Consider the following 26,155-nt stretch of genomic DNA (forward strand, 5'->3'; position numbering starts at 1 on the left):
ATGTGGAATAGTTTGGACACCACTACACTAAACTAACTTGTAGCGTTAGCATAGCGTTTGCGTTAACATATCGTTCACATTAGCATTGGCATTTAGTGCGGTGATTCGGTGAGTGTCTTCTTAAACTCCTGGAAATCTTTTTACATACAGTTATTGGCATCCAGATGAGTTTAATTAATTGCAAATAATGTGTTGTTTTCCTGCTGAGTGTGTATTATCATCATGAAGATATCGATGTCCCTGTAGATTTTACAAGTATGTGCTCGTCTGTCAATGTTCATTCGAAATTGTTGGAAACATTTTATTTATTATTTATTTATTCACAGACTAAAACTTTTGAAGTTTATAGACGAAAACATTTTGACAATTGCTGACTAAAACTAGACAAAATTTGTCTGTTGACTAAAACTAAACGAAGATGAAAACATTTTGATTTGACTAAAATATGACTAAGACTAATAAGTATTTTTGTCCAAAAGACTAAGACAAAAATTAAAAGAGCTGCCAAAAGCACCAATGCTCGCAGTTAAAATAGATTAGACATTTAGCATCGTCAGTGGCAGCCAATTAGTTAATTACTAAGATTTTTAGTCCAGAGGAAAAGTTGTGGTGCCCCCACAGTCTTATGTTCGTCCATTCATTTCTCTACATACTGTATATTCTGTTCTCCCTTTCTGCATATGGCAAGGGACTCTTTCCCTTCATAGCGCTGACCTTGTCAGTAGTGAATAGATGGCTCTCCCACACAGTTCATCCTTCTGCACTTCTCGGACCCTTGCCCACACACATGCACGCACACGCACACACACAGGGATACTCACAACTTACCAAAAGGCCCCAAGTCCCTCTGACAGAGATAGAGATGCTGTGTTCTTGGGGTCAACATCATTGCTCTTCCCATAGCTACTGTGGGATTAGGTGCGTGTAGGGGTGTGCATGTGTGATTGTATTTGTGGCAAGTGACATGTTAGTGTCAATATTTGTGTGGTTTTGTTTGTTTTTGTTTTGTATCTAATATTTTTCCAAGTCCCTATCGGTTAATGTAGAAAATTGGCGATAGATATTATTAAGAAATTTTGTGTGCTACTTTGTGTTTGTGTGTACGAACGTAGGTAGTTTCACGCTTAGTACCGGTAAGTAAAAATACATACAAAATTTTTGGAATACCCTCATGCTCTGATATCCAATTGTCCAGCTTTTTATTCAACAATAATTACTTGAGTTTGTTTTTAAAATACAAACTAAATCCCTTCCGTTATTAAACAAACCATCATGAATTAACCAGTCTACAAATATAATATTTTGAAGAGAGCTGAGACACGGTAGTCTCATTTCCAACTTAAGCCCTTTTCTCATTTACAACAGTGTCCTAAATAGTAAGTGGTGTTATTAGCATATAAAGTAGATTCCTCCAACGCAGAGCTTTGGTCTTGTAATTAACATGCATGCAAAAGGATCACTGTGGTGTGAATATTTCTTGCTAAAGCCCTCTGAAACAAAGTTCACTTCAGATCATCTATGTGTAGAGTCAGGTCCATAAATATTGGGACATCAACGCAAATCTCTTTGAATGAAAACACCACAGCCATGGATTTAAAATTTTTTAAAAATTGACTTGAATGGTGAATGGTTTAAGGGATTACATCATTTTTAAAGCTTCACGCTTCTTAAGGAACCAAAAGTAATGAGACAACTTAACAATACTTGCTTACAAATACTTTCAATCAATTTCAGCCTGACGTCTGGTTTCCATCGAATCCATCAAAAGCTCGTGTTAATTTTCCTTCATTTTTATTTGCAGCAATTGAAATACATACTTAATCAGATTCAGGTCAGATTATTGGCATGAACACTACAACACTCAAAACATTGTTTAGTTGTTTTGGGTCGCTGCATTTCCACTAATTACAATTGAAAGAGTTCTGAAGCGTTTGACTAAATGTGAGCAAATTATATCGCATATAACACTTCAACATTCAGCCTACTAGCTGCCTCTGTCAACAGTCACATCATCAGTAAATAAAAGGAACCTAATTCCATTGTTAATCATACTGCACATGCCTATGCCATGATACTCCCACCATAATGCTTCACTGATGATGTAGTATATTTGGGGGCCTTTAGCAAATCATTTCCCATCACGATGGCACAAGTTGGATTTTGTCTCATCTGTCTATATGATGTTTTTTTTTACCCCAGAAGGGGAATCTAAAATTATTCGACAATCTACCATTCCTGTTTTTGAGGCTTGCCAATGGTTTACAGTGATCTCTGGTTTTTCGCGGTTAATGGGGACCAGAAACCGCCGCGGTAAGTGAAAAACTGCTTAGTTGCGCCCCAAAACCCCGCAAAAATAAATTTGTGTGTTTGGAGTATTTATTCAGATTTAGCATTGGAAAGATACATACAAGACATGTTTTTTGACTTTTTTTTCCTAAAGTATAATTTCTTTAAAAAGTATTTTTTTAAATGTTTTTTAAGCACTTGAAATGTAATAATTATGATACATTTTAAACAGGTTACTGTCCCACTAAATTATTTCTAAACAAGAATAAAGTAGAAAAATACTTGTCTTATTAAACGCTTCATTGAGTGAGTCCACTCAAACCCGCTCAAGCTGGTCACTTAACACACTTAACACAATGAGTTTCTACAACAACTGTTTAACAAGTTAAACGATCGACGCATGCGGCGCTTAGAAGTTTCGGCTTTGAGCATTTCTGGAAAGATCAAACCTTAACATCTGTCAATCATCATTAACTTTAATAAGCAACTCCAGTGCATGCCTGACCAAGAAAAGCGGCAGGAGCAAGAGTGAGAGACTATGTGATTGGATCGTGACAGCTTCGGATCGTGACAGCTCTATAAAATACTGCACTTATTTATTTTTAATTAAAAACAAAACAAACAAAAAAACGCAATAGACTGAGGGCGCGAAGTTTAAAGCGCGAAGTAACAAGGGATCACTGTACATCATTTAAACCAGTGGTGTCAAACCGGTCCTCAAAGGGCCGCAGTGGGTGCTGGATTCATTCCAACCAAACGAGATGCGTACCTTTTCATCAATCTGGTGTCTTACAAGTGTAATCAGTTGATTGCAGTTAGATGCTGCTTGTTTTGGCAGAAACCTCATTGGTTGAACTGTTTTTGCTGGATCTGTTGGAACAAAGACCAGAACCCACTGAGGCTCTTTGTGGAATCTGTTTGACACCGCTGGTTTAAACCCTTTCTATTCACGCTGGTTGAATAATCCATTTGACACACATACAGTACATTCCTAATCTGGCCAAGTGTTATGAAGGTGTTTTTCTCACCAGGAAAATACTTTTATGGTCATCAGTGGTAGATGAAGTACTCACTTTTTTTACTTAATTAAAAGTACAGATAGAGGGGCAAAAAAAAGTAAAAGTACAATTATCAAAGAAAAAAAAATATTTAGGTAAAAGTACAAAGGTACTTGCTTTAAAATTTACAAGTAAAAAGTAAAAGTATTTTCTTCCGATGCGAAAAATGTGATATATATATTTTTATATATTTTTAATATAAATATATCATATAACTGTGCAGAATGTAAATAAATTACAAAATTGACTGTGCTTTAAACAGAAGCTTAACAAGCACAGAAAACTTTTATCTTAATGGAGGCGCATACCCCCACCTACTGTAAAAGAGTGTGCAGCACCCATATGAAGGCACGCTGCTCTCACTGATGTTGTTTCATCGGTCAATATCTTGTTCACCTGCCTTATCTTGCTTGTACTCATGTTGCTCCCTCTAGTGCTCAATAACAGTATAGTTGCACGGGGCTTATTGATTGCGCTGTAGGCATGAAAACGAAACTATGAATTCACAATCAGAGAAACACAAACAAAAGTAACGTTTAACACAGGTGACAGTTTTAAAAGTATTGAAGTAAAAAGTACAGATAAATGCTGTAAAATGTGGTGAAGTAAAAGGTACCACTTCATTTTTGTACTCAAGTAAAGTACAGATACCCAAAATGTACTTAAGTACAGTAACAAAGTACTTTTACTTAGTTACATTCCACCACTGATGGTTATCCACCACAGTTTTTTTCTGTGCCCTTCTGCTCCATTTGTGTTGAATGAACACTCTCAAATTAATGCTGAAACTTGGAAGTGAAAGTACATTTTTTTCATTAATTTCCAATTTATCGTGATGTTTTTTAGAAACACAAAATACTGAATTTTAGTAATATACCAATATTTGTGGACCTGAATGAATTGACATTTGATCAGCTGTATGTTTTTTGTGTCTTCATCATGCAACATTATGTATACAGTATTAGTGTGACATTGGCAAATTTGGAAGAGAACCACTCTCTTTATATTGTTCTTCGATAGAATAACTTATCTCTTCCCCCCCACTCGGTCTTTAGCGCCCAGGGGTGTTCAACTCTCCATTCAGGGTGGCCCCTCATGAGATGGAGTCACTTCTGAGGCAGGTCACATACCAGGCCCCCATCAGACTAGTCGCTAGGGAATGCGATCAGCTCACACCTGAAGCTACACCAGTCGGCAGTTTTCATCGGACTGCTGAATCTCCAAGGGGCAAAACCAGAGCCTGCTGTTCATCCAGGGTCGTACTTCCACCCATCACTAGTGGAAAACAGCACGTAAGATGCTATTCAATTAAAATTGCACATTCACTGTCCTTCACCAAAAGCCTCAGTTCACAAATACGCTTAGTGGTATATTAGTCCAAGTGTTTTTTTTTTGTTTTTTGTTTTTTTGTTATTCAAAATAAAGTCATCTTCTATTAGCAGTGAAACCTCTCAGACCATTTATACACGGTTCTGCAAAGTTGATTGGCCTCGCATAAAACCTACAAATCAACTACACAATCTTAGCTGTTAGGACCAATAAAGGTGTGAGGTCAAATCCAGGTGTATCTCTGGTATGCCCCATTTTAAAACAATTTTATTTGTGATACTAGTGTAAAAAATGTCATTGTTGAACTTAACGCAAAAAACGTCTTAACTTTAATATGTAATTGAGGGGTTGCATAGGTGAATCCTAAAAAGTGCATTTCAATCTTTCTTGTCAAAGATTTAAAGGTTGAATCCAGCCATCCATTCTTCTGTGGATTTTTCTATACAACTGTTCAACAATAGGGTTGCAGGCAGGTATTTAATAATAACAATAAATGTTTTGAACTGAATGCTAATACAATACAAAAAATAGATAAATAGCTGCCATTTGATATACTGTATTCTGACTAATTACTGTAGACTGACCATTTTTTATTTATTTTTGCAAGAATCCCAAACAAGCATGATAACTATCTGGTAGTGATGGATAAGGTTGAGGTGCAGCCTGTGGAAGTGGTCAGGCAGGGCCACTGATCCTCTGACGATAGGGGCAAGGACAGGTTCCCTCACACCTACTTCTCCCTCCATCTTCTTCCCATCTTGCCTTTTTAACAGCCAACAAGGTGACCTCAGCATAGCAACAGCATGTTGCAGCTGTTTGATATGTTCGGCACTGTCTAATTAAACATTTTACAAGCTACACATGAATGCGAGTATCGCCATTTAAACTAGAAAATTAAAGAGTATATGCAGTCCAGTAATCTGTTTTACAAAAGTGGATAGGGGTCACACTGAAAAGAAACAAAAAGTAACATACAAGGGAAAAGTGTTACAAGAGCTTTAAATTAAAGATTTTTTAGTATCGATTTAAATATTTCTAAATGAATGCAATACATGAGTCCACAAGCTAGTGGCTGTCTCAAGAAATGCAAATTATTCATTGAGTAATGTCATTAAAAAATAAAAATAAAAACATGTATTTCGGTGACATGATGTACGTTTGTCTGCAATCTTGACTCAATGATTAGTTGGAGCCGAGCCGTCATACACTTATTTGAGCACATTTCTTGTTTTGTCTTCATCTTTATCTGTTCATCTTGCTTTGCACTAATCTTTTTCATCCCTCAGTCATCCTCAGAATGCCTTGGATTTACTCTGCGTAATTTTTTCCCTCTCAACTCTTTCCCTCTTGCCCTATCTCTTGGTCTCTGTGTCACAGGAAGGGATTGGCCTCTGCTTTTAGCTGTAAACCATTACCACCTATGAGATAGGGATCAGACAAAGACAGAGGCGGGAGGCTGAATTGGAAAGAAACAGTTACTGTATCATTATTTGATACTTGGGATTCTCTGTGATTATTTCAGGTCCGGATAAGAGACCCCAGGGAGATGTGGGAGCAAGGTGAACATTTTCCTGAGCCAGCTGTGGGAATGCAGACCTCGTGCGCACACCTAGAGGAGACTCCGAATGAGTTGCAACTTTGTGATGGCACACTGTGAGTCACACAAGTTATACATTATATACATTCACACTGATTGTTAATTCAAAACCTTAATTAAGCACAACATGCAAAGTCCAGACAGAAGGCTTGAACTAATTTTGGAAATAACACTAATTATTAAATATACAATTTCAAAGGTGTACCACAGATATAAAGGATATTGCCTAATCTTCTTTGGAAATCATTTGAAAGAAAGTGCGAAACTAAACCTGGCCCTAAAAGGAAACTTACTTATAAACATTCCTGTCACAACCCTCGGGGGCCAAAATATTAAAAATGTACACAACATGATGCATTTAAGTTCCACACTAGTTCTCCAATGTAAACTACAGTATACCAAAGTGATACATTTTTTGCATAAGGGCATGATGACGTCCTCCAAAGAGTGGCTTATAATCTTTGAAATGGAAGATTTACCCAAAGAAAAGAGAAACAAAGCATCTATCAGTCTTGCAGGTTTACATAATGTTGTGGGTGCTTCCTATACTAAATATACGTAAATAATGTGTTTACACATTTAACACAAGCACATGTATTCAACATGAAGTACCAAATGAACACATCCCCATTATTACATGTAATGGGTGGATGCCTGGTGATTATTATAATACTGCTTTCGTACCCATGGTGTTACAGGCTTTTCCATGTAATTAAGATGAGTGTGTGAGTGTGTGTGTGTGTGTGTGTGGGGGGGGGGGGGGGGGGGTATATATGAAACAAGTGTTGCTGCAGTGCAATTGTGACTTCGTTAAACATATGATTATAACCTCATTACTACTCCCGGGCTAATCTACTCAGTTGTGTGTGAAGTGCTTGTATTAACCCTCAGTTAGATCTTGCTCACTGTAATTTCCGTGGCAACAGAACAAAAGACCACCCAGTTTTATTGCCATTGTACTCTTCTTTGGTATTTAGCGCCGCTTCAATCAAACTGAAGCTACATAGACAAGCACAAGAGCGTCTGACATGGAAATTTAGTGGCTATCAGCAATGCCAGGTGTAATAACAGCTTGTGATTGAATTGGTACATCAGACCTTGATTTAACTATTTGGCAGGAAGATAATGAATAATGAAAATATTAGAAACCCACTTCCTGATGCTCTCATTTTCTGTTGTAAAAAGATTTTCTTTTACTGTTAAAATTTATTGCGCATTTGTTTTTTGTTTTGTTTTTTTTATACTGGGAACTAAAATTGCGCCATTTATGGGAATGACCCGTGTACATACAGTATTTTAATTTAGCTCTTATCTTGTTTTTGCTCTGTACTGTTCTTGCCCAACCAGAGACCCAGGAAGTCTGCGCCACCTTTTGGACCAGAGGAGTAACCCCATCTCTAATCCACAAAATGCCAACTTCTTTGTATAGCACTCATAAATTGACACCAAAAGGAAGGTAGGTTGGCAATTATGAATAGAATTTTACAATATAATTTTTTTTCAACCACTTAAACTTATTCTTGGAGATGAGCCATCCACTAAAAAGTTGGATGAACGGAGTGCAGAGATAATGTACCTCAAAATGCAGTATACTGTTAAGGGTCATGTTCACCTGGATGGAGGCCTTTTCCAGCTACAAATAAATTGAGTTCATATAGAAATAAACCATAAATGGGGTTGATGCAGGATTGCTAGTTCTCCTGTCTGAAGTGTAACACAACACCTTCAAATAAAAATGGAAAAACACAGACTTGGTGCAGTCAAGCCCTTTCAATTTGAGTTGCACAAATTTGTCAAAAGTGACAGCAATTTAATAAATTGCAGTTCTCTATCACACGCATATGTACACCCACCCACATACGCCAACACAATTCCCAGTTATGCCCTCCATTGCCCCCTCTCCATGTATACGTAAATGAGGTGTACGCATGGTTGTGTGTGTGTGGGTGTGCCTGCATGTCGGAGAGTGAGAGTGTGCGCGTGGGCCCTGCGGTCTGGTCCAGGCATTAGGTAATTGACTGTGTCTTTGCTCAAGGCCTTTCATGGATCACCATCCTTTATTAGCTCACTTCCCAGCATGCACACGCATACATATATGTGCATGCACACACACACAAACTTCCCAGCAGTTCCACCCCAACCTCTTACCCCCCACCACCAGAAGCACCCAGGCCCAATTGCCCGGAAACAAGGAGTGAAACAAGCGAGAGAGAAAGAGAAAGCGAAGAGCGAGAGAAGGAGAGAGCAGCGTCACGGGAATGAACTAACATGGCCCCAGGAAGTGGAGATAAATAAGAATGGGGATTGAGAGGGTGGGTGAATGGGGTCTTCTCAGCTGACATCTCGGGCTGGAGGAGTACAATCTGTTTTGATCATCTGGTCTATTCAGGCTTTGTAAAATGCAGATTAAATAACGGTGTCTTTAACGCAATGACAAGATTAGTACTGATTCAGTTGCTGATCATCAAGAGATCACCTTTTTAGACACTGAACCGTTGCCTTGACTTCAACCAACCAAGCATAAGGTTGTATTTATCATTAATTTGGTTAGACAACACACAACCCAACCTGAACTGTAAAGACTAAGTGTTTTGAAACGTAACATGCCCCTCTAACCTTCACAAGTTGTACCTTTAAATTAAAAACCACCTTTAAATACAACAACAACAACTATATGTGCTTAGAGTGCTGTCAAATCCAATCAAATTAATTAGTATTATCAATAATAAAAAGATTATTATCTATTTATATTTTCCTGTGGTGGTCATCTGACTGGGGTTAGCAAAAGGTTGTCAATGTTTAATAGTTCATCTATGAGAGGTGCTAGTTCTCCAAATAACTCTTACAGTGCAGTCTCTCCAAAGTAAAAATTAAAGGGTACCATGGATAGAAAGACATGAAGTTCTTAAAAGATAAATGTTATTGCGAGTTATAATAATTTGTTATTAAAACCATTCTTAATGTTTTCGTTTTAATAAAATTTGTAAAATTATTTTAACTAGTAGGTCACCATTGTTGTTGCCGTCATAGGGCGGTGACGTCACATGGGGACGCTGACGAACTTCCACAGTGTCACTCTTTAACTTACTAAACATGTCATCGGGTCTGCCCTTCCAATTTGAACCTAAGTGAAACATTAATGAGAAGAACAGCAAAAGCAAAATAAACAGGAAAGACTGGATGAGACAAATAGCGTTCATGTATCAAGTTGGCTAGTGACAGCACTCTCCTGCTCTAGTGACGAGAGCAGGAAAGTGTTTGATGTCAAAAAGTGTTTGCAGATCTTCACGGTAAACTATTGTGTGATCCAACCTATTCCAATATTATTATGGACATAGTTAGCATTCAGAGCTGTTGTGTGTTTTACATATGATTAGGGTATACAGCTTAACACAGCAGTTTGATTGTTTTTGCAGATAGCCCGTGCATCACAGCACACGAAAACATTGATGCAATTTGCCTCTACCGAGACGTCTAATGGCATCTAATGTTTATTTATTTATTTATTTATTTATTTGGGCAAGGTGCACTTTGAGATTTGTTTTTCAAATGTAAAGTGCGTTATAAATAAAATGTATTATTATTATTATTATTATTATTATTATTATTACCTTATTTTTGTCACGTAAAAGCCCACAGAAAATTCTGTTCGATTGCTATACAAACATGGAACCCACCAAAAGAAAGATTAGACTCTCTTCTTTCAGCAGAAAAAAAAGTCAATTCAAATATTTTTTTTACATTCTTTAGAAAACAGCATTAGAAAATAGCTCAGTTTGAGCATTTTTCCAATTTCTGATGAAAAAACGGAGAAATTGAGTTTTTACATTTCAAACATAACTTTGACTTTGACTTTAACACAGCTATTTTATGCTTTAGTTACATCCCAAACATCTGAATAATGTTTTCCTTTTACATAAAAAAACAGAAACAACAAGACAAATAGAGCTTTTGATAGCAAAGTAACAATTTATTTAGACATAACTAACTGAAAGGTGACGTTGTGTTGGCCACTGCAGCGGGTTAAACTTTTCCCTCATCGCCGCCTGTTTCAAAAAGATGAATTTTTTTGAGTCTCTGAGGGCTTTGCTCTCGAGCAGCACGGACTGTACGGCATCTAGTGGTCCCGGTCGTTCTGCTAGGTCGTCCAGCGCCTAGCATCCCGGGCGTTCTACCGGTTGTTCTGCTCGGTCGTCCGCCGCCAGTCATCCATTCAGTCGTCTTCTGCCGTCTCCCCGGCTTTGCGGATTGGCCGTTGGTTGCCGTTGAATAGGGTTGTAGGTCTTACCAAATGCGCTACTGCCCTCCAGTGGCCAGTTTTATTGCTTTAAAATGGGTTTTGAGCTTTGTGCATTATATCTGAGATACATGGGAACCTATAGATACCGATTGTGGAAAAAAAAACGTAAAAGACGTATAAATAAGTTTTTGGGACACTGAAGCAATTAAAAATAGAACGTATTTTTACGTTTTTGGAAGCAAATGAGTTAAGAGGGGTTTTAATATCAAAGTATTATAACCCGTACTAACATTTATCTTTCTTTCTATCCCTGGTTCCCTTTAAGGGGCTATTTTGGCTTTTTATTTGAGCACAATTATAAAAGTTGAGTTGGTGTGGTGCTTTAACCCACCCTTGATCGAATAACGTGGCTGCTTTTGCAGGACAATGTTGTGGAGACAGCGTCAATTACTATTCTTAGCCCACTTCTATTTTAATGCTGGCAGTCAGCGCTCTTCTGAGCATATTGCCGTCTGTTGCTTCATCCTTGTGTGCCTCTCTACCTCTATTTGCGCACTCTTCTCTGCCTGTGTGGTAATTAGTGCGTAGGTCCTATCGTTGGAAGCACCTCCAGCCACAGCAGCAGCCAGCAGAGCTTTTTGTCACAGCTCAGAAGGCCGATGGAGTGGACAGCTCAGCCTTGATACTCATCATCTTCATACTGTGCCGGGGCCATGCCTCCCCTGCAGCCACATTATCTGGCTATGCTATCCAACCACGCTCCTAATTATTTTCAAATCCCAGCCGAAGCCCTATCACCCACCCTGCCACATTACCCTGCTCTGCTTGTAATCATCACCTTAAGCCTTGCTTTGTAGCCTGAAGTCCCGTCATTAGCATAGCCCAATTTTTGCTAACTGCATACTCTGCCTCTCTGGCTTGACCATCACAGCTCTGGAAATAGCCCATGACTTCTGGACCTTTATTTACCATACCCATCTGTGTCACAGCAAGAAAGGCTGTCAGTGTTAATGTGGTGTAGCCTGTCACGACTTACAGCCATCCACACATAATCACACTGATGACAGCCCCTACCTCTCCAGGAATTCAATGGCCCCCATCTTAGACCAAGGGGTGCTCGCCCTTTCTCCATCGTCTATGTGTCCTTGCCCTCATTACACAGGGCCTTTTACAAAGATAAGCTTCATGCAAGTCAGCACTCTTTTGTTGTATGACTATATGCGCAAACTACAATAATTGGCTAAAATTCTCTGTTTGCCCATTAAGAACATTTCACAACAAAAATATATTTCCGTGAGACTACTCATCATTTCGAGTATGTACTTGTCTCCATTTGGGTCCAGTGTTTTTGTCAACGGTGACGATAACGAAAATATTTGGTCAACGAACAATTTTTTCATGAAGATGACGCGACAATGACGAGCTAAAATCAAGTCTTGGGAGACTAAAACATAACGAGACGAATGCCAGTTTTCGTCTGACAAGACATGACGGAAACTTTGGCGAATTTTCATCTCATTCTCAAGTTCACAATGTGTGACATGTTCTTAGCGTATGTGTAGTTAGCACGCATCATAGCAGTGTTTGGTCATGTCACTCATGTGCTGTGCTGCGAACGGCCACCCCACCTGCCCCACACAAACGCTTACTCACCGATGTCCTCTCCACGCTCCAGACTTGTCTTTTGTGAAACACATGTCATGTGCTGGTTGGTGAGCTTTGTGTTTCTAGGCTATAGATGCCCTGTTGCTTTAGCCTTTAAAGGTACTATATGTGCTGAGTGATCATCACACACGTCAGCATAGATAGATAGATAGATAGATAGATAGATAGATTTATTAACAGACTCAAGGTCCAACAACCTTGCACCCCTCTTTAAAATAAACTGCTGTATTTTAGGCCAAAAGAACTGTTGTGTTTGATAGAACAATATGTCTATATGCTGCCATAGCAGATTCATGGCCCATTAAGCCCCCGAACTATTTTTAATTTGTCCGTTTTACCCTGGAAAACCCCGTTTACAGATGTCGCGCAAACGCTTTTGTTTCAACCCAGCCATAAAAATAAGGTAAGTACTTATATTTATTATTCGAAATGTCTGTCATTTTTAGCTTAGAAACATTAGTTGATGTCTAATATTTGATTCAAAAACGACTTTAAAAAAGTATTCACTCGCAAAAATTTAAAATTTTAAACAAATTACGTCACGATGAAAAAAATTGCGTCTTTAAATAAGTCACGGATATCTACCTTGTAACTATCGCTTAATTGTATTTTTTTTGTTACTGTCGCATTTTCCCCGTTATTTGAGATGATAAATAATCGATCCAAACAAAGAAAATTTGAAAGAAAAAAAAAACGTTTAAAACGGTAAATATATGAAAAAGAAAATCTCGACCACTCCTTGATGTCTGTGATTTCTGCATCGCGACCCTTGTTGTACAGTGGGGAGAACAAGTATTTTATACACTGCCGATTTTGCTGGTTTTCCCACTTGCAAGCCATGTAGAGGTCTGTAATTTGTATCATAAGTTCTCTTCAACAGTGAGGGACAGAATCTAATACAAAAATCCAGAAAATCACATTGTATAATTTTTAAATAATAAATTTGAAATAAGTATTTGATACATTACCAACTTAGTAAATATTTCGGCTCTTAGTTGTTTTTTAAGAACCCCTCCTGTTCTCCACTCATTACCGGAAATAACTGCACCTGTTTGAACTTGTTACCTGTATAAAAGACACCTGTTCACATGCTCAAACAAACAAACTCCAACCTCTCCACAATGGCCAAGACCAAAGAGCTGTGTAAGGACATCAGGGATAAAATAATAGACCTGCACGAGGCTAGGATGGGCTACAGGAAAATAAGCAAGCAGCTTGGTGAGAAGGTAACAACTGTTGGAGCGATTATTAGAAAATGGAAGAAGTTCAAGTTGACGGTCAATCTGCCTTGTTCTGGGGCTCCATGCAAGATCTCACCTCGTGGGGCATCACTGATCATGAGGAAGGTGAGGGATCAGCCCAGAACTACACGGCAGGACCTGGTCAATGACCTGAAGAGAGCTGGAACCACAGTCTCGAAGAAAACCATCGGAAACACATTACACTGTCATGGATTAAAATCCTACAGCGCACGCAAGGTCCCGCTGCTGAAGCCAGTGCATGTCCAGACACGTCTGAAGTTTGCCACTGACCATCTGGATGATCCAGACGAGCATTGGGAGAAGGTCATGTGATCAGATGAGCCCAAAATTGAACTTTTTGGTCAAACTCGGCTCGTCGTGTTTGGAGGAAAAAGAAGGATGAGTACAACCCCAAGAACACCATCCCAACCGTGAAACATGGAGGAGGAAACATCATTTTTTGGGGCTGCTTCTCTGCCAAGGGTACAGGACGACTGCACCATATTGAGGGGAGGATGGATGGGGCTATGTATTGCCAGATCTTGGCTGACAACCTCCTTCCTTCAGTGAGAGCTCTGAAGATGGGTCATGGCTGGGTCTTCCAGCATGACAACGACCCAAAGCACACAGCCAAGGCAACTAAAGAGTGGCTCCGTAAGAAGCATCTTAAGGTCCTGGAGTGGCCTAGCCAGTCACCAGATCTGAACCCGATAGAAAATCTATGGAAGGAGCTGAAAGTCCGTGTTGCCCGGCAGCAGCCCTGAAACCTGAAGGCTCTGGAGAAGATCTGCATCGAGGATTGGGCCAAAATCCCTGCTGCAGTGTGTGCAAACCTTGTCAAGGACTACAGGAAACGTTTGGTATCTGTAATAGCAAACAAAGGTTTCTGTACCAAATATTAAGTTCGATTTTTGTGATGTATCAAATACTTATTTTATGCAATTAAATGCAAAATTATTATTTTAAAATTCCGTCCCTCACAGTTGAAGAGAATTTATGATACAAATTACAGACCTCTACATGCTTTGCAAGTGGGAAAACCAGCAAAACCGGCAGTGTAAAATACTTGTTCTCCCCACTTTATTACCAAGTTTCACCCATAACATTTCCCAAAAATCCGGCTGTGGCCATTCACAGCTGTGTCTTGACACTCGGTGATACATGCTACATGGAGTTTTTGGATCAAAAAGATGGAAGGATGCGATAATATCTCGTTAAAGTCATGGCGTCTTTAATTATGCTCTCTCGTGCTCTCACCTCCAGTTAGGGTTTTGCTGTTTAATTTTTTTTGTTTAATAATGCACTCCTGTTCAAAATTTTTCTTCCCCCAGAAAATTGAGATTTCAAGCTTTCCAATGATGTATCACACATGCATATAGGACAATTTTGAAATTTGGTCAAATTGGGGCTCAGAGCGGAACTTCAAGTCACCTGAGTGTTATCCGCCATATACATATAAAGACTAATAACTATTTACTGGTTAGGTCACAGGGGAATAGAGCAAAAAAAAAAAAAGCAAAAAAATAAAAACAAAGGAACAGTGTGAAGTACTCTCTATCAGCTGTTGAAACCCTATTTCTATTACATTTTGTGGTGTTTGACTTGTCTATTTTGCAGATTTGTAACATATTTGATTTTTAACATTCCTAAGTGAATAATTGACCAGAGATTTAGTGAGAACGAGATACAAAATGTTGCACACTGAACTAAGCTATTGTTTGTGTGATAAAAAATTGTCACGTTTCTCTTGTTAGCCGAGTTAAAATAGTTCAAAATAGGGAAAAGAAAAAATGAATTCGGTGAAATAGATCCAGTGATAATATTAAATACTATGGTTTGTTCGTGATTCCTGCTATCTGCATGACTAATGAGTAATTTCAAATGCAGTTATGGGAAAGCCTTCTTTGTCTAGGCTAATTTCGTGGCTTCGTTATTAGCCATGTCACCAGCGGTACTGCCTGTAACCATAAAGGATAGCTAATTAGGAGGCCACGTGCTAATCAAATACACTAGACTGAGTGGTCACGTCTGTGTTTTCTTGCGCTCCCAGCATATCTTTCCCCTCATATTAGACCGGCTCCCATCACAACTTTCAAAAGCTGACCAGGACCATGTCTGCAATGCACAACAGAACACATGCATAGCCATCAAATGCATTCTTTAACCTGTGCAAATACTAGGCAATCCTTGCCAACCGACATACATTACATATTGACCTTTCAGGTAAACCTGCAAAAGCCTATTTGATCCAGTACCAGAGACATTTTGTCTTTACAAGCCAATAATGTTCACCTTTGCTTTATGAAGTTAAATGTAGCCCAGAGCAAAATATTGAAGCATTATACCCAATAATGTAGGCCAGAGAAAAATATTAAAGCGTTATACCCAATAACAACAATAGAGGGCATGAGCGACATTTGAATGAAGTCAGAGACTCACAACTATGACGTCAGCGCATGCGCACTTCCTTTTGGAACGTTGGCTTTTCTAACTAAGGGGGAAAAGTTTTGTTCGCCCAGAAAGAAATGAGAAAAAGAGAAAAAAAAGCAAATTGACGAATGCATCAACTGTTGCTGTGTGGCGTCTGTTGCGTGAAGCGAATTCAGACGGTCACGTGGTGAAAATATTGAGCAGAAACCACTCGGTAAGATGTGGAAACGATTCGCTAATTCGCTAATGCTAAATTTGCATTCATGGCTAACTGCTAGCGCCTTATTCATGCAGGCCAAAAGCCTTGTGTGAGAAGAAGAGGACCAGGCGTCGTCAGTTAAGACTATTCGGTGAGATAATTTTATCAAAATATACTGCTGTTTGAAATGGTATAAACTATAGTTCCATTTGAAAGGAAAAGAAATGTAATTATTAATGTTGTTTAATGGAAATGTCATTTATTGCGTACAAAATGCTTTGTAAATGACTAGAAGTATATTCTTGAGTGTTTACACTCAGTAGTGTTTGAAAAAGTTGTACAACAAAAATGAAACTGAAACATTGAAACTGAAAAGATTGTAACCCAAGACCTGTGTTAAATACAGGTCAGGTTTTTTTTCTGATTGGAAAAAAAAGAAAGATCATCAGATTGGATTCAACGATGGCGAGCTAACCCAGAGTGATTTGAAGAACCAAGAACATCGAAAATTCTGGAATAACAGACGGACTGTCTGTGTGGTAGGATTGTATCAGTCATCGGACTGATACATACATTTTTTTCTTCGAAAAGAGTGCACTCCAACGAACATTGAAAACTATTGCAATAGAAAAACTGAGACATTGAATTAGTTGCCACTACAACTAATATTGGACAAATTTTGACTGACAAAACAATTGACTGAGACTCAAGACTATTTTTTTTTTCTATCTTTCTTGTTGTGAATTTTATAGTGTGTTATTTCTAATTCATTGTTGTTTAATTGTTAAAAAAATTGTTGTTAATATTGTTCATTAAAAAATATACAAAAAAAAGCATTCCGATTGCCTAAACCTGATGTTAGACGTGGTTATCGTAGCCAAACCAAATAAACCGAACCTAGATTGCAGCTCCTATCGGTGTACATACAGGAGGGTATAGATAGGGGCTACATAAAAAGTGGCGAGCTAGCCAGGAGATACTTTGATACGATTACTGCACTGCATCAGGTTTATGTAATTCTTGCACTCAGTTGAATACTAAACATTTTTTGGGTGTCCTTTAAAAAAAAAAATGGACATCATTGAGAAAGAAAATGTAAAGGTTCCAAATTCTGTGATTATCACTGGTTTGTCTAATACAGTGGTAGATGAGGAGATAATGGATTACTTGAAACAATATGGCGCTATAGAGAGACATATTGTAATTCCGCAGTTGCCGGATCATCTAATAGTAGAGTTCAAAACTGGTGCAGCTGTTGAATTTCTAAAGCTGCCATTTGACAGAACCGCCGAAGCAAACACCACAGTAGTTCACCATGTTGATGCATTAGCCAATACATATTCTAATGAGAAAGGCAATGACATTGCAGACAAATTTTTGTCTGATCTTAAAACCATGGCGAAAATAAGTGGTAAATCATTTGAGAATATTTTGAGAGAGGGCTTAACTAGAATAACGGAAGTTATTGGAGAGTCAAACGAAGAGCCTGCTGATGTTGAAGGACATGAACCTGATACATTCAGAACTATTAGTTCAGAAGTAAATGAGAACATTGCTCCAGCCACAGTAACTTCAGAATCCAACAGAAAACTTCCATCTGAACAGATTATCCCACCAGAAGTGCAACGTTTAGTTGTCGAACACATTGTCAAAACCCCAGATACCTCTTCGCAGAGTATTTCCACTGCAAGGTTGCGACCATTTTCAGGTAGGATGCCATGTCCAAATTTTGAAGTAGACTATGACACTTGGCGAGATAGTGTTGAGTTTTATTTAGCAGATTCCACAATTTCAGATAGACAGATCGTAAGGAAAATTGTTGACAGTTTATCATCTCCAGCTGCGAGTGTTGTCAAGTCGTTAGGTCCACACTCAAATTCCAGAGCGTATTTAGAACTTCTTGATGCTGCATTTGCTACAGTGGAGGATAGCGATGAATTGTTCGCCAAATTCCTTAGTCTGAACCAAAATGCTGGTGAAGCAGCATCCAACTATCTTCAAAGACTTCAGAATGTTTTGAACAAATCTGTACAAATGAAGGCAATTTCAGTCATTGATGCAGATAAGCAGCTTTTAAAACAGTTCTGTAGGGGATGCTGGGATAATGACCTTATAAGACAGCTTCAGCTAGAAAGTAAGGTTAAAGACCCACCCAGTTTCTCTGAACTCTTATGGCTGCTGCGCACAGAGGAAGATAAGCAAGCTACAAAAGCCACACGAATGAAACAACATTTGGGCTTCACAAAACCCAAAGCCCAAACCCAAGCTCACAATATCAGTTTTTGTGACAAGACTGATAGCATCTCAACTGCTGAAATGAACAAACAACCTACAGAACTACAGAAAATTCAGAAGCAACTTGTCAGTCTTCAGTCTCAAATTGCAACATTAATGCAACTCAAAGAAAATAAACCTACAATGAACCAAGGAGAGAAAACCAAAAACAAAAAGCCTAGTGACAGGAAGGAATCATCTAGTGTGAAGCAATCTCCAGCCAAACCTAGCTCTGTGTCCAAACGACCAAGACCATGGTATTGCTTTCACTGTGGTGAAGACGGACACATTAAAACATCTTGCAACAATCCTCCCGACCCTGCACTTGTGAATGCCAAGAGACAAGAGCTGAAAGCCAAACAAGAAGCTTGGGAGAAGAGCAACGCAGCAGATAATTTAAACGTAGCTGTTTCCATTGAGGGGCAAATGGGAACAGAAGTGAAAGAAAGTCCCAAAACTAACACTGTGCACAAATCCAGAATTTCACTAAAACAACACCAAACAGTCCAAACAAGAACAATTCCAAAAGGGCTTGTTGGCACCAAAACTGCAGCTAACATTAAAGTCAATGGAATTGAATGTAATTCACTACTCGATACCGGTTCACAGGTCACCACGGTTTCAAAATCGTTTTACAATTTGCACATGTCAGACCAAATAATGCACCCAATTAGTGATATTCTTGAAGTGGAAGGAGCAACTGGTGATTTGGTCTCCTATGCTGGTTATGTACAGTTAAATGTACAATTTCCTAAAGAGTTCATTGATTGTGAACCTCAAATTCAAACTCTAGCCTTGGTTGTGCCAGATGTTCGCTCCAACAGCGACACTCCAATACTGATTGGAACTAACACTTTAGATCCACTTTATGAACAGTACTGTGACTCCATACCTTCAATTAACCCTTATTGTGGTTATCATCAAGTACTGAGGATTTTACGATTTAGACAGGATCAACAAGATGACCAGTTTGGGTTTGTAAAATTGCGAAGCAGGAAACCAGATGTTATTCCAGCTGGTCAAAAAGTTGTATTAGACGGGTTTGTTAATGTCAGTGGTGTCAGCAATGAAAAATGGGCATTGCTTGAACAACCCACCCTGTCATCATTACCGGGTGGAATCTTTATTGACAGTTGTCTCATTACTCTACCGGCCTGTTTCCCACACAAAATTCCAGTTGTGCTTAATAATGAGACCAACCGTGATATTTCTTTGCCCATTAATTGTGTTGTTGCCAAACTTAGTGTACCCCAGAAAATTACTGACATCCAGAACGTTCCGCTAAGTCAGAAATGTGAAGGAAGTTCTGAAGAGTTTGCTAAACCGACAAATCAACAGACATATGACACATCAGGAAGTCTAAAATTTGATTTTGGAGATTCCCCACTTCCAGAAGAGTGGAAGGCTAGAATCATTAAAAACTTGAATACATACTCTGATGTTTTCTCTCATGATGATCTCGATTTTGGTCATGCAACTAAAGTTAAACACAGAATACAGCTAAAAGAGGATACTCCTTTTAAACAGAGACCTCGTCCTATACATCCTCAGGATTACAACGCTGTAAGACGTCACCTCCAAACGCTCCTAGATGCTGGGGTTATACGCGAATCAGAATCACCATTCTCATCTCCTATTGTTGTTGTAAAAAAGAAGAATGGTGATATTCGTTTGTGTGTCGATTATCGAAAATTGAACAGCCAGACTATCAAAGATGCGTACGCTTTACCTAACCTTGAAGAATCATTCTCGGCACTCAATGGGTCTCAATGGTTCTCGGTTATGGATTTAAAATCGGGCTACTATCAGATAGAGATGGAGGAGAGCGACAAGGCGAAAACAGCATTTGTATGTCCGCTTGGTTTCTGGGAGTGGAATAGAATGCCACAGGGAATAACTAATGCGCCAAGCACCTTCCAGCGCTTAATGGAGAAGTGCATGGGTGACATCAACTTGCGCGAAGTTTTGGTTTTCCTTGACGACATAATAGTTTTTTCAAAAACTTTAGAGGAACATGAGATTCGTTTAGCCAAAGTTCTTGAACGGTTACGAGAAAATGGTTTGAAATTGTCACCAGAGAAGTGCCGTTTTTTTCAAACGTCAGTTCGATACCTCGGACATATTGTGTCTCGAAATGGAGTGGAAACCGATCCAACAAAGATCGAAGCTTTAAAAACCTGGCCGAAACCTCAGACACTTAAGGAACTGAGATCATTTTTAGGCTTCGCTGGGTACTATCGCCGGTATGTGGAGGGATATTCAAAAATCACAAAGCCCTTAACCAACCTTTTGCCAGGCTACCCACCTAGCCGTAAAATGACCAAAGTATATAAAAATGCCGATCAGTACCACGACCCAAAAGGCCAATTCGGAGAAAGATGGACAGCTGATTGTCAAAATGCATTTGAAGACATAATCGAGAAATTAACGTCATCTCCAGTTCTCGGTTTTGCTAATCCCGAGAAACCTTACGTCCTTCATACGGACGCCAGCACAACGGGACTTGGGGCGGCATTGTATCAGGAGCAGGATGGGCAGAACAGAGTTATTGCTTATGCGAGTAGGGGTCTTTCAAAGAGCGAAGCCCGATACCCAGCACACAAGCCGGAATTTCTAGCTTTAAAATGGGCTGTTACTGAGAAGTTTCACGATTACCTGTATGGAAATACATTCACGGTTGTAACAGACAACAATCCACTCAGGTACATTCTCACCACTGCAAAGCTAGATGCAACCAGTTACCGTTGGTTGGCCAACCTGTCTACTTACTCCTTTGATATCAAATACCGGGCGGGAAAACAAAACCAGGATGCTGATGGGTTATCAAGAAGGCCACATGGAGAATTGATCAATGACCAAATCTCTCAAGACGAAATGATGAGAATTCGTGATTTCACCTCACACCATTTAGTTTCTGAAGACGTAGTCAAGGCAAGCTGTCAACATCATACTTTGGTACAAGAAGAAGAGCTAGGTCAGTCTCCTTGTTTTATAGAGTCACTAGCACTCCATCCGGATGCTATTCCAGCCGCCTTTGAAGAAGATGGAGAGATATCTGATGAACTTTTCACATTCCCAAAGTATAGTGATGCTGAATTAGCTAGACTACAGCAAGCAGATCCTGTGATTTCTACTGTCATTAAGTCCCTTGAGTCAGGGGATCCCGTACCTGACAGCTTAAAGTTAGAGCTGCCAGAGCTTTGTCTGATGCTTAGAGAGTTACCTCGTCTAGAACTGAAAAATGGACTTTTATTCAAGAAACGGCATTGTGGCAACACAATAGTGTATCAATTTGTTCTTCCACGTGCATTGAGATCATCCATTTTCACTAGTCTGCATGATGAGATGGGTCATCTTGGAATAGATCGTACTCTTGATTTGGTCAGATCCCGGTTTTACTGGCCAAAAATGGCGTCTGAGATTGAGCTCAAAATCAAAACCTGTGCACGATGTGTTAAAAGAAAGAAACAACCAGACAAAGCTGCACCTTTGGTCTCCATCACAACTAGCCGTCCAATGGAGCTAGTCTGTATGGACTTTTTGTCATTAGAGCCAGACAGTCACAACACAAAAGATGTTCTCGTTATTACTGACCATTTTACAAAGTATGCAGTAGCTATCCCAACGAGAGACCAGAAAGCATCTACAGTAGCACGTTGCTTATGGGAACAATTTTTCATCCACTACGGATTTCCCGAACGTCTACTGAGTGATCAAGGTCGTGATTTTGAATCTGTGCTCATCAAAGAACTTTGTACCTTACTCGGTATAAAGAAAATAAGGACAAGTCCATATCATCCACGAGGAAACCCAGTTGAGCGGTACAACCGTACGCTTCTCAGTATGCTGGGAACTCTACAAGAGAAACAAAAGATGAAGTGGCGTGATTATGTGAAACCTCTAACTCACGCATACAACTGCACGAAAAATGACGTAACAGGGTTCACACCCTATGAACTCATGTTTGGCCGGCAACCACGGTTACCGATTGACATAGCTTTTGGGTTGCCGGTCAAGGAGGGCTCCATTCCAACACACGCTCAATATGTGAAAAATTTGAAATCTTACCTGAAATCAAGCTACCAGATTGCGACAGAAAATGCAAATAAAGTGGCTGACAAGAACAAGAAAACCTTTGATGTGCGGATAAGAGAAAGTACTCTAGAGATAGGCGATAGGGTACTAGTGCGTAATGTCCGTCTCAGGGGTAAGAATAAACTTGCTGATCGTTGGGAGTCAACCATTTATGTTGTCCAAAAGAGAGCAAGTGATTTGCCAGTGTATACTGTGTGCCCTGAAGGTCAAGATGGACCAACACGTACTTTGCACCGGGATCTATTGTTACCTTGTGGATTTCTTCCCGAAAATGAGGAAACACTTGCTAAGCCAAAGACTACCACCAAGAGTAGAACAAGAAATGACACGCAAATGGATGATGACCATCAATTTCATTCTCTTGATGAGGATGAAGATGAAATTCAGTTCTGTTCCCCGGACATTGAGACGGTGTTTCACCCTGTCGAACCCATGGTAAAACTAACAATACCAACAAAGGATAGATTAAAACCTGTACCAAACTTGGAAAAAGTACCCGATGTGGAAATGGAAAAATCAATTCCGGTGAAACAACCCAATCTGTCAGAGTTGATCAACACTCAATTCCAAAAATCGGTTGTGGAAGAAAATGGACACTTATCCCACGATTTAGCAGGAGAATGTCAATCACATTCTAATGATTCCGAGCCAAATGAAGAAAATGGAATACAAACTGAAAATCCACTAACCGAAATGGAAGAGAATGTGTTTAGGATTGAAACAGAGGACCTAACTAATGCAAAAGAAAATGAAATGGGAAGCAAAACTGATCAAGTTCTTGTTGACAACTCCTTCCAAAGTTCAGCTGAATTTGCAGAGGTTACACAAGAGAGTAACCCTTTACCTGCAGAAGATACAGGTGAAAGTGATCAATATTCCCAACAATCATTACGCAGATCTGTACGCCAACGAAAACCACCTGAAAAACTTACTTATTCTCAGTTAGGAAAACCATTCCTTTCTTTGATTCAAACTGTTTTCGATGGTTTCAATACAGCATTAGGCGAAATGTTTGAAGAGAGATTGAGAACAGAAGCACATGAAGGGACTCATGTTATATAAGGGGGGGAGGATGTAGCCCAGAGCAAAATATTGAAGCATTATACCCAATAATGTAGGCCAGAGAAAAATATTAAAGCGTTATACCCAATAACAACAATAGAGGGCATGAGCGACATTTGAATGAAGTCAGAGACTCACAACTATGACGTCAGCGCATGCGCACTTCCTTTTGGAACGTTGGCTTTTCTAACTAAGGGGGAAAAGTTTTGTTCGCCCAGAAAGAAATGAGAAAAAGAGAAAAAAAAGCAAATTGACGAATGCATCAACTGTTGCTGTGTGGCGTCTGTTGCGTGAAGCGAATTCAGACGGTCACGTGGTGAAAATATTGAGCAGAAACCACTCGGTAAGATGTGGAAACGATTCGCTAATTCGCTAATGCTAAATTTGCATTCATGGCTAACTGCTAGCGCCTTATTCATGCAGGCCAAAAGCCTTGTGTGAGAAGAAGAGGACCAGGCGTCGTCAGTTAAGACTATTCGGTGAGATAATTTTATCAAAATATACTGCTGTTTGAAATGGTATAAACTATAGTTCCATTTGAAAGGAAAAGAAATGTAATTATTAATGTTGTTTAATGGAAATGTCATTTATTGCGTACAAAATGCTTTGTAAATGACTAGAAGTATATTCTTGAGTGTTTACACTCAGTAGTGTTTGAAAAAGTTGTACAACAAAAATGAAACTGAAACATTGAAACTGAAAAGATTGTAACCCAAGACCTGTGTTAAATACAGGTCAGGTTTTTTTTCTGATTGGAAAAAAAAGAAAGATCATCAGATTGGATTCAACGATGGCGAGCTAACCCAGAGTGATTTGAAGAACCAAGAACATCGAAAATTCTGGAATAACAGACGGACTGTCTGTGTGGTAGGATTGTATCAGTCATCGGACTGATACATACATTTTTTTCTTCGAAAAGAGTGCACTCCAACGAACATTGAAAACTATTGCAATAGAAAAACTGAGACATTGAATTAGTTGCCACTACAACTAATATTGGACAAATTTTGACTGACAAAACAATTGACTGAGACTCAAGACTATTTTTTTTTTCTATCTTTCTTGTTGTGAATTTTATAGTGTGTTATTTCTAATTCATTGTTGTTTAATTGTTAAAAAAATTGTTGTTAATATTGTTCATTAAAAAATATACAAAAAAAAGCATTCCGATTGCCTAAACCTGATGTTAGACGTGGTTATCGTAGCCAAACCAAATAAACCGAACCTAGATTGCAGCTCCTATCGGTGTACATACAGGAGGGTATAGATAGGGGCTACATAAAGCTTTAGTAATGTATTGTAAGTTTATTTGTAGTTGGCAGTGGTACATTACCAAGAGGTGGAACACCCTTTTGTTTCCAGCTTTCAACCAGAATCGTCTTCAGAATATGTAATGTATGCTGAATCGATTTGATGAGAACAATATTCATCTGCAATTAATACCTGAAAATTAGATATAATTATGAATAATGTGTACTGGTAGGACAAAAGGGGAGAGCTTATGCTTGAAGGGATGCCTTCATTCACAGTATACTTCAGATTATGCATTTCCTGTTATCATGTGCGTCCATCTATCATCTGTCATTCTGTATAAGTGTACAGGTTACTGCAGTGGGAAAGAAAGAACGCTAATTCTCCATAACAATTTTACAGCGTACGTAAAACTCTGCAGCCCCTTCATTTGCACAGTCGTAAAACATTCCCCCTGCCGTTCTCTGTCCCACTCAGGAGTGTGTGTTTTTCAATTAGCCCATACTTCCCCTCCATTATCGTGGCATTTTACACTGAGAGGCCTTCAACATGTAGGATAAAGATCGTAGCCTAGCGTGCACGCGTGCAGGACTTAAAGTATGCAATCTCGATTAAGTAATTAACAGAGATGTCTCCTTGACACGCGAGTGGTTGAATGACATAAGAGTTGAATAGTTATTTTTAAAGCTGTTGACCATTGCTAAGAACTTGGGTCATTTAATTTTTTATTATAACTATCAGAAAGTGATTGAGGATTATGTCAATGTCTTTTATTCATAGGCTTTATGAAACATGAACTTGCTCTGGACTGTTTAGCCTATTTGGAAGTGAGTTTCTTGACTGTGGTAGAAATCAGATTTATATTATTTAAATATACTAGTATATAATATACACTGCTGGCCAAAAGTATTGGCACCCCTGTAATTCTGTCAGATAATGATCAATTTCTCCCAGAAAATGATTGCAATTACAAGTTCAAAAAGTTCTACTTTTGTCTGAGCTGACCAGAGAACATTCTTCAAAACTTTTTTGGCTTTCTCAGGTAGGTTTTGGCAAACTCCGGCCTGGCTTTTTGTATGTCTCTGGGTCAGAAGTGGGGTCTTCCTGGGCATTCGACCAGAGAGCCCCAACGGATAGTAAGGGTTGACACTGCTGTATCCTCGGACTGCAGGATAGCTTGAACTTGTTTGGATGTTAGTTAGAGCTGAAACGAATACTCGAGCAACTCGAGTTTAAAAACTGATCCGAGTAATTTTATTCACCTCGAGTAATCGTTTATTTTGACAGCTTTAAGCATCACGTTTTGCTCGGACTACTTTTAATGCGAAACAACGCGCTGATGTCACGTGCGTGGAGGAAGAAGCAAAAAAAAAAAAAAAAACTTACTGCAACCGACAGCCGCTACAAACGACGCCGACGTTGCTAAAT

The 26,155-nt window shown here is 39.1% G+C and overlaps 2 protein-coding genes across 5 annotated transcripts in view; both read left to right on the top strand.

Annotated features, from left to right (window-relative positions):
- spata17 (spermatogenesis associated 17) overlaps positions 1-26,155 on the top strand; it is a 71,971-nt gene that overhangs the window by 25,618 nt on the left and 20,198 nt on the right. Inside the window, exons 7-9 of the mRNA XM_057851972.1 lie at positions 4,400-4,636; positions 6,196-6,326; positions 7,618-7,726. Coding sequence (XP_057707955.1) covers positions 4,400-4,636; positions 6,196-6,326; positions 7,618-7,699 — 450 coding nt within the window. The 3' untranslated portion in view covers positions 7,700-7,726. The remainder of the gene's footprint in view (positions 1-4,399; positions 4,637-6,195; positions 6,327-7,617; positions 7,727-26,155) is intronic.
- On the top strand, positions 15,616-24,792 carry LOC130926721 (uncharacterized). 4 transcript variants are annotated; one of them, XM_057851852.1, is made up of 2 exons: positions 15,616-16,196; positions 16,452-24,785. In XM_057851852.1, the coding sequence occupies exon 2, from the start codon at positions 17,117-17,119 to the stop codon at positions 23,474-23,476; it is 6,360 nt and encodes a 2,119-aa protein (XP_057707835.1). In that variant the 5' UTR covers positions 15,616-16,196; positions 16,452-17,116; the 3' UTR covers positions 23,477-24,785. The 4 variants fall into 4 exon arrangements, 2 of the variants coding, with proteins under 2 accessions (XP_057707835.1, XP_057707822.1); XM_057851839.1 differs by having other exon boundaries at positions 15,618-16,060; positions 16,141-24,785; XR_009066276.1 differs by having other exon boundaries at positions 15,621-23,955; positions 24,211-24,792.

Source organism: Corythoichthys intestinalis, chromosome 1 (assembly GCF_030265065.1).
Source record: "Corythoichthys intestinalis isolate RoL2023-P3 chromosome 1, ASM3026506v1, whole genome shotgun sequence".
In the NCBI taxonomy this organism is placed as follows: Eukaryota; Metazoa; Chordata; class Actinopteri; order Syngnathiformes; family Syngnathidae; genus Corythoichthys; species Corythoichthys intestinalis.

Coding starts and splice junctions, on each gene's coding strand:
- LOC130926721 (XM_057851852.1), top strand. CDS start 17,117: ATGGACATCATTGAGAAAGAAAATGTAAAGGTTCCAAATTCTGTGATT.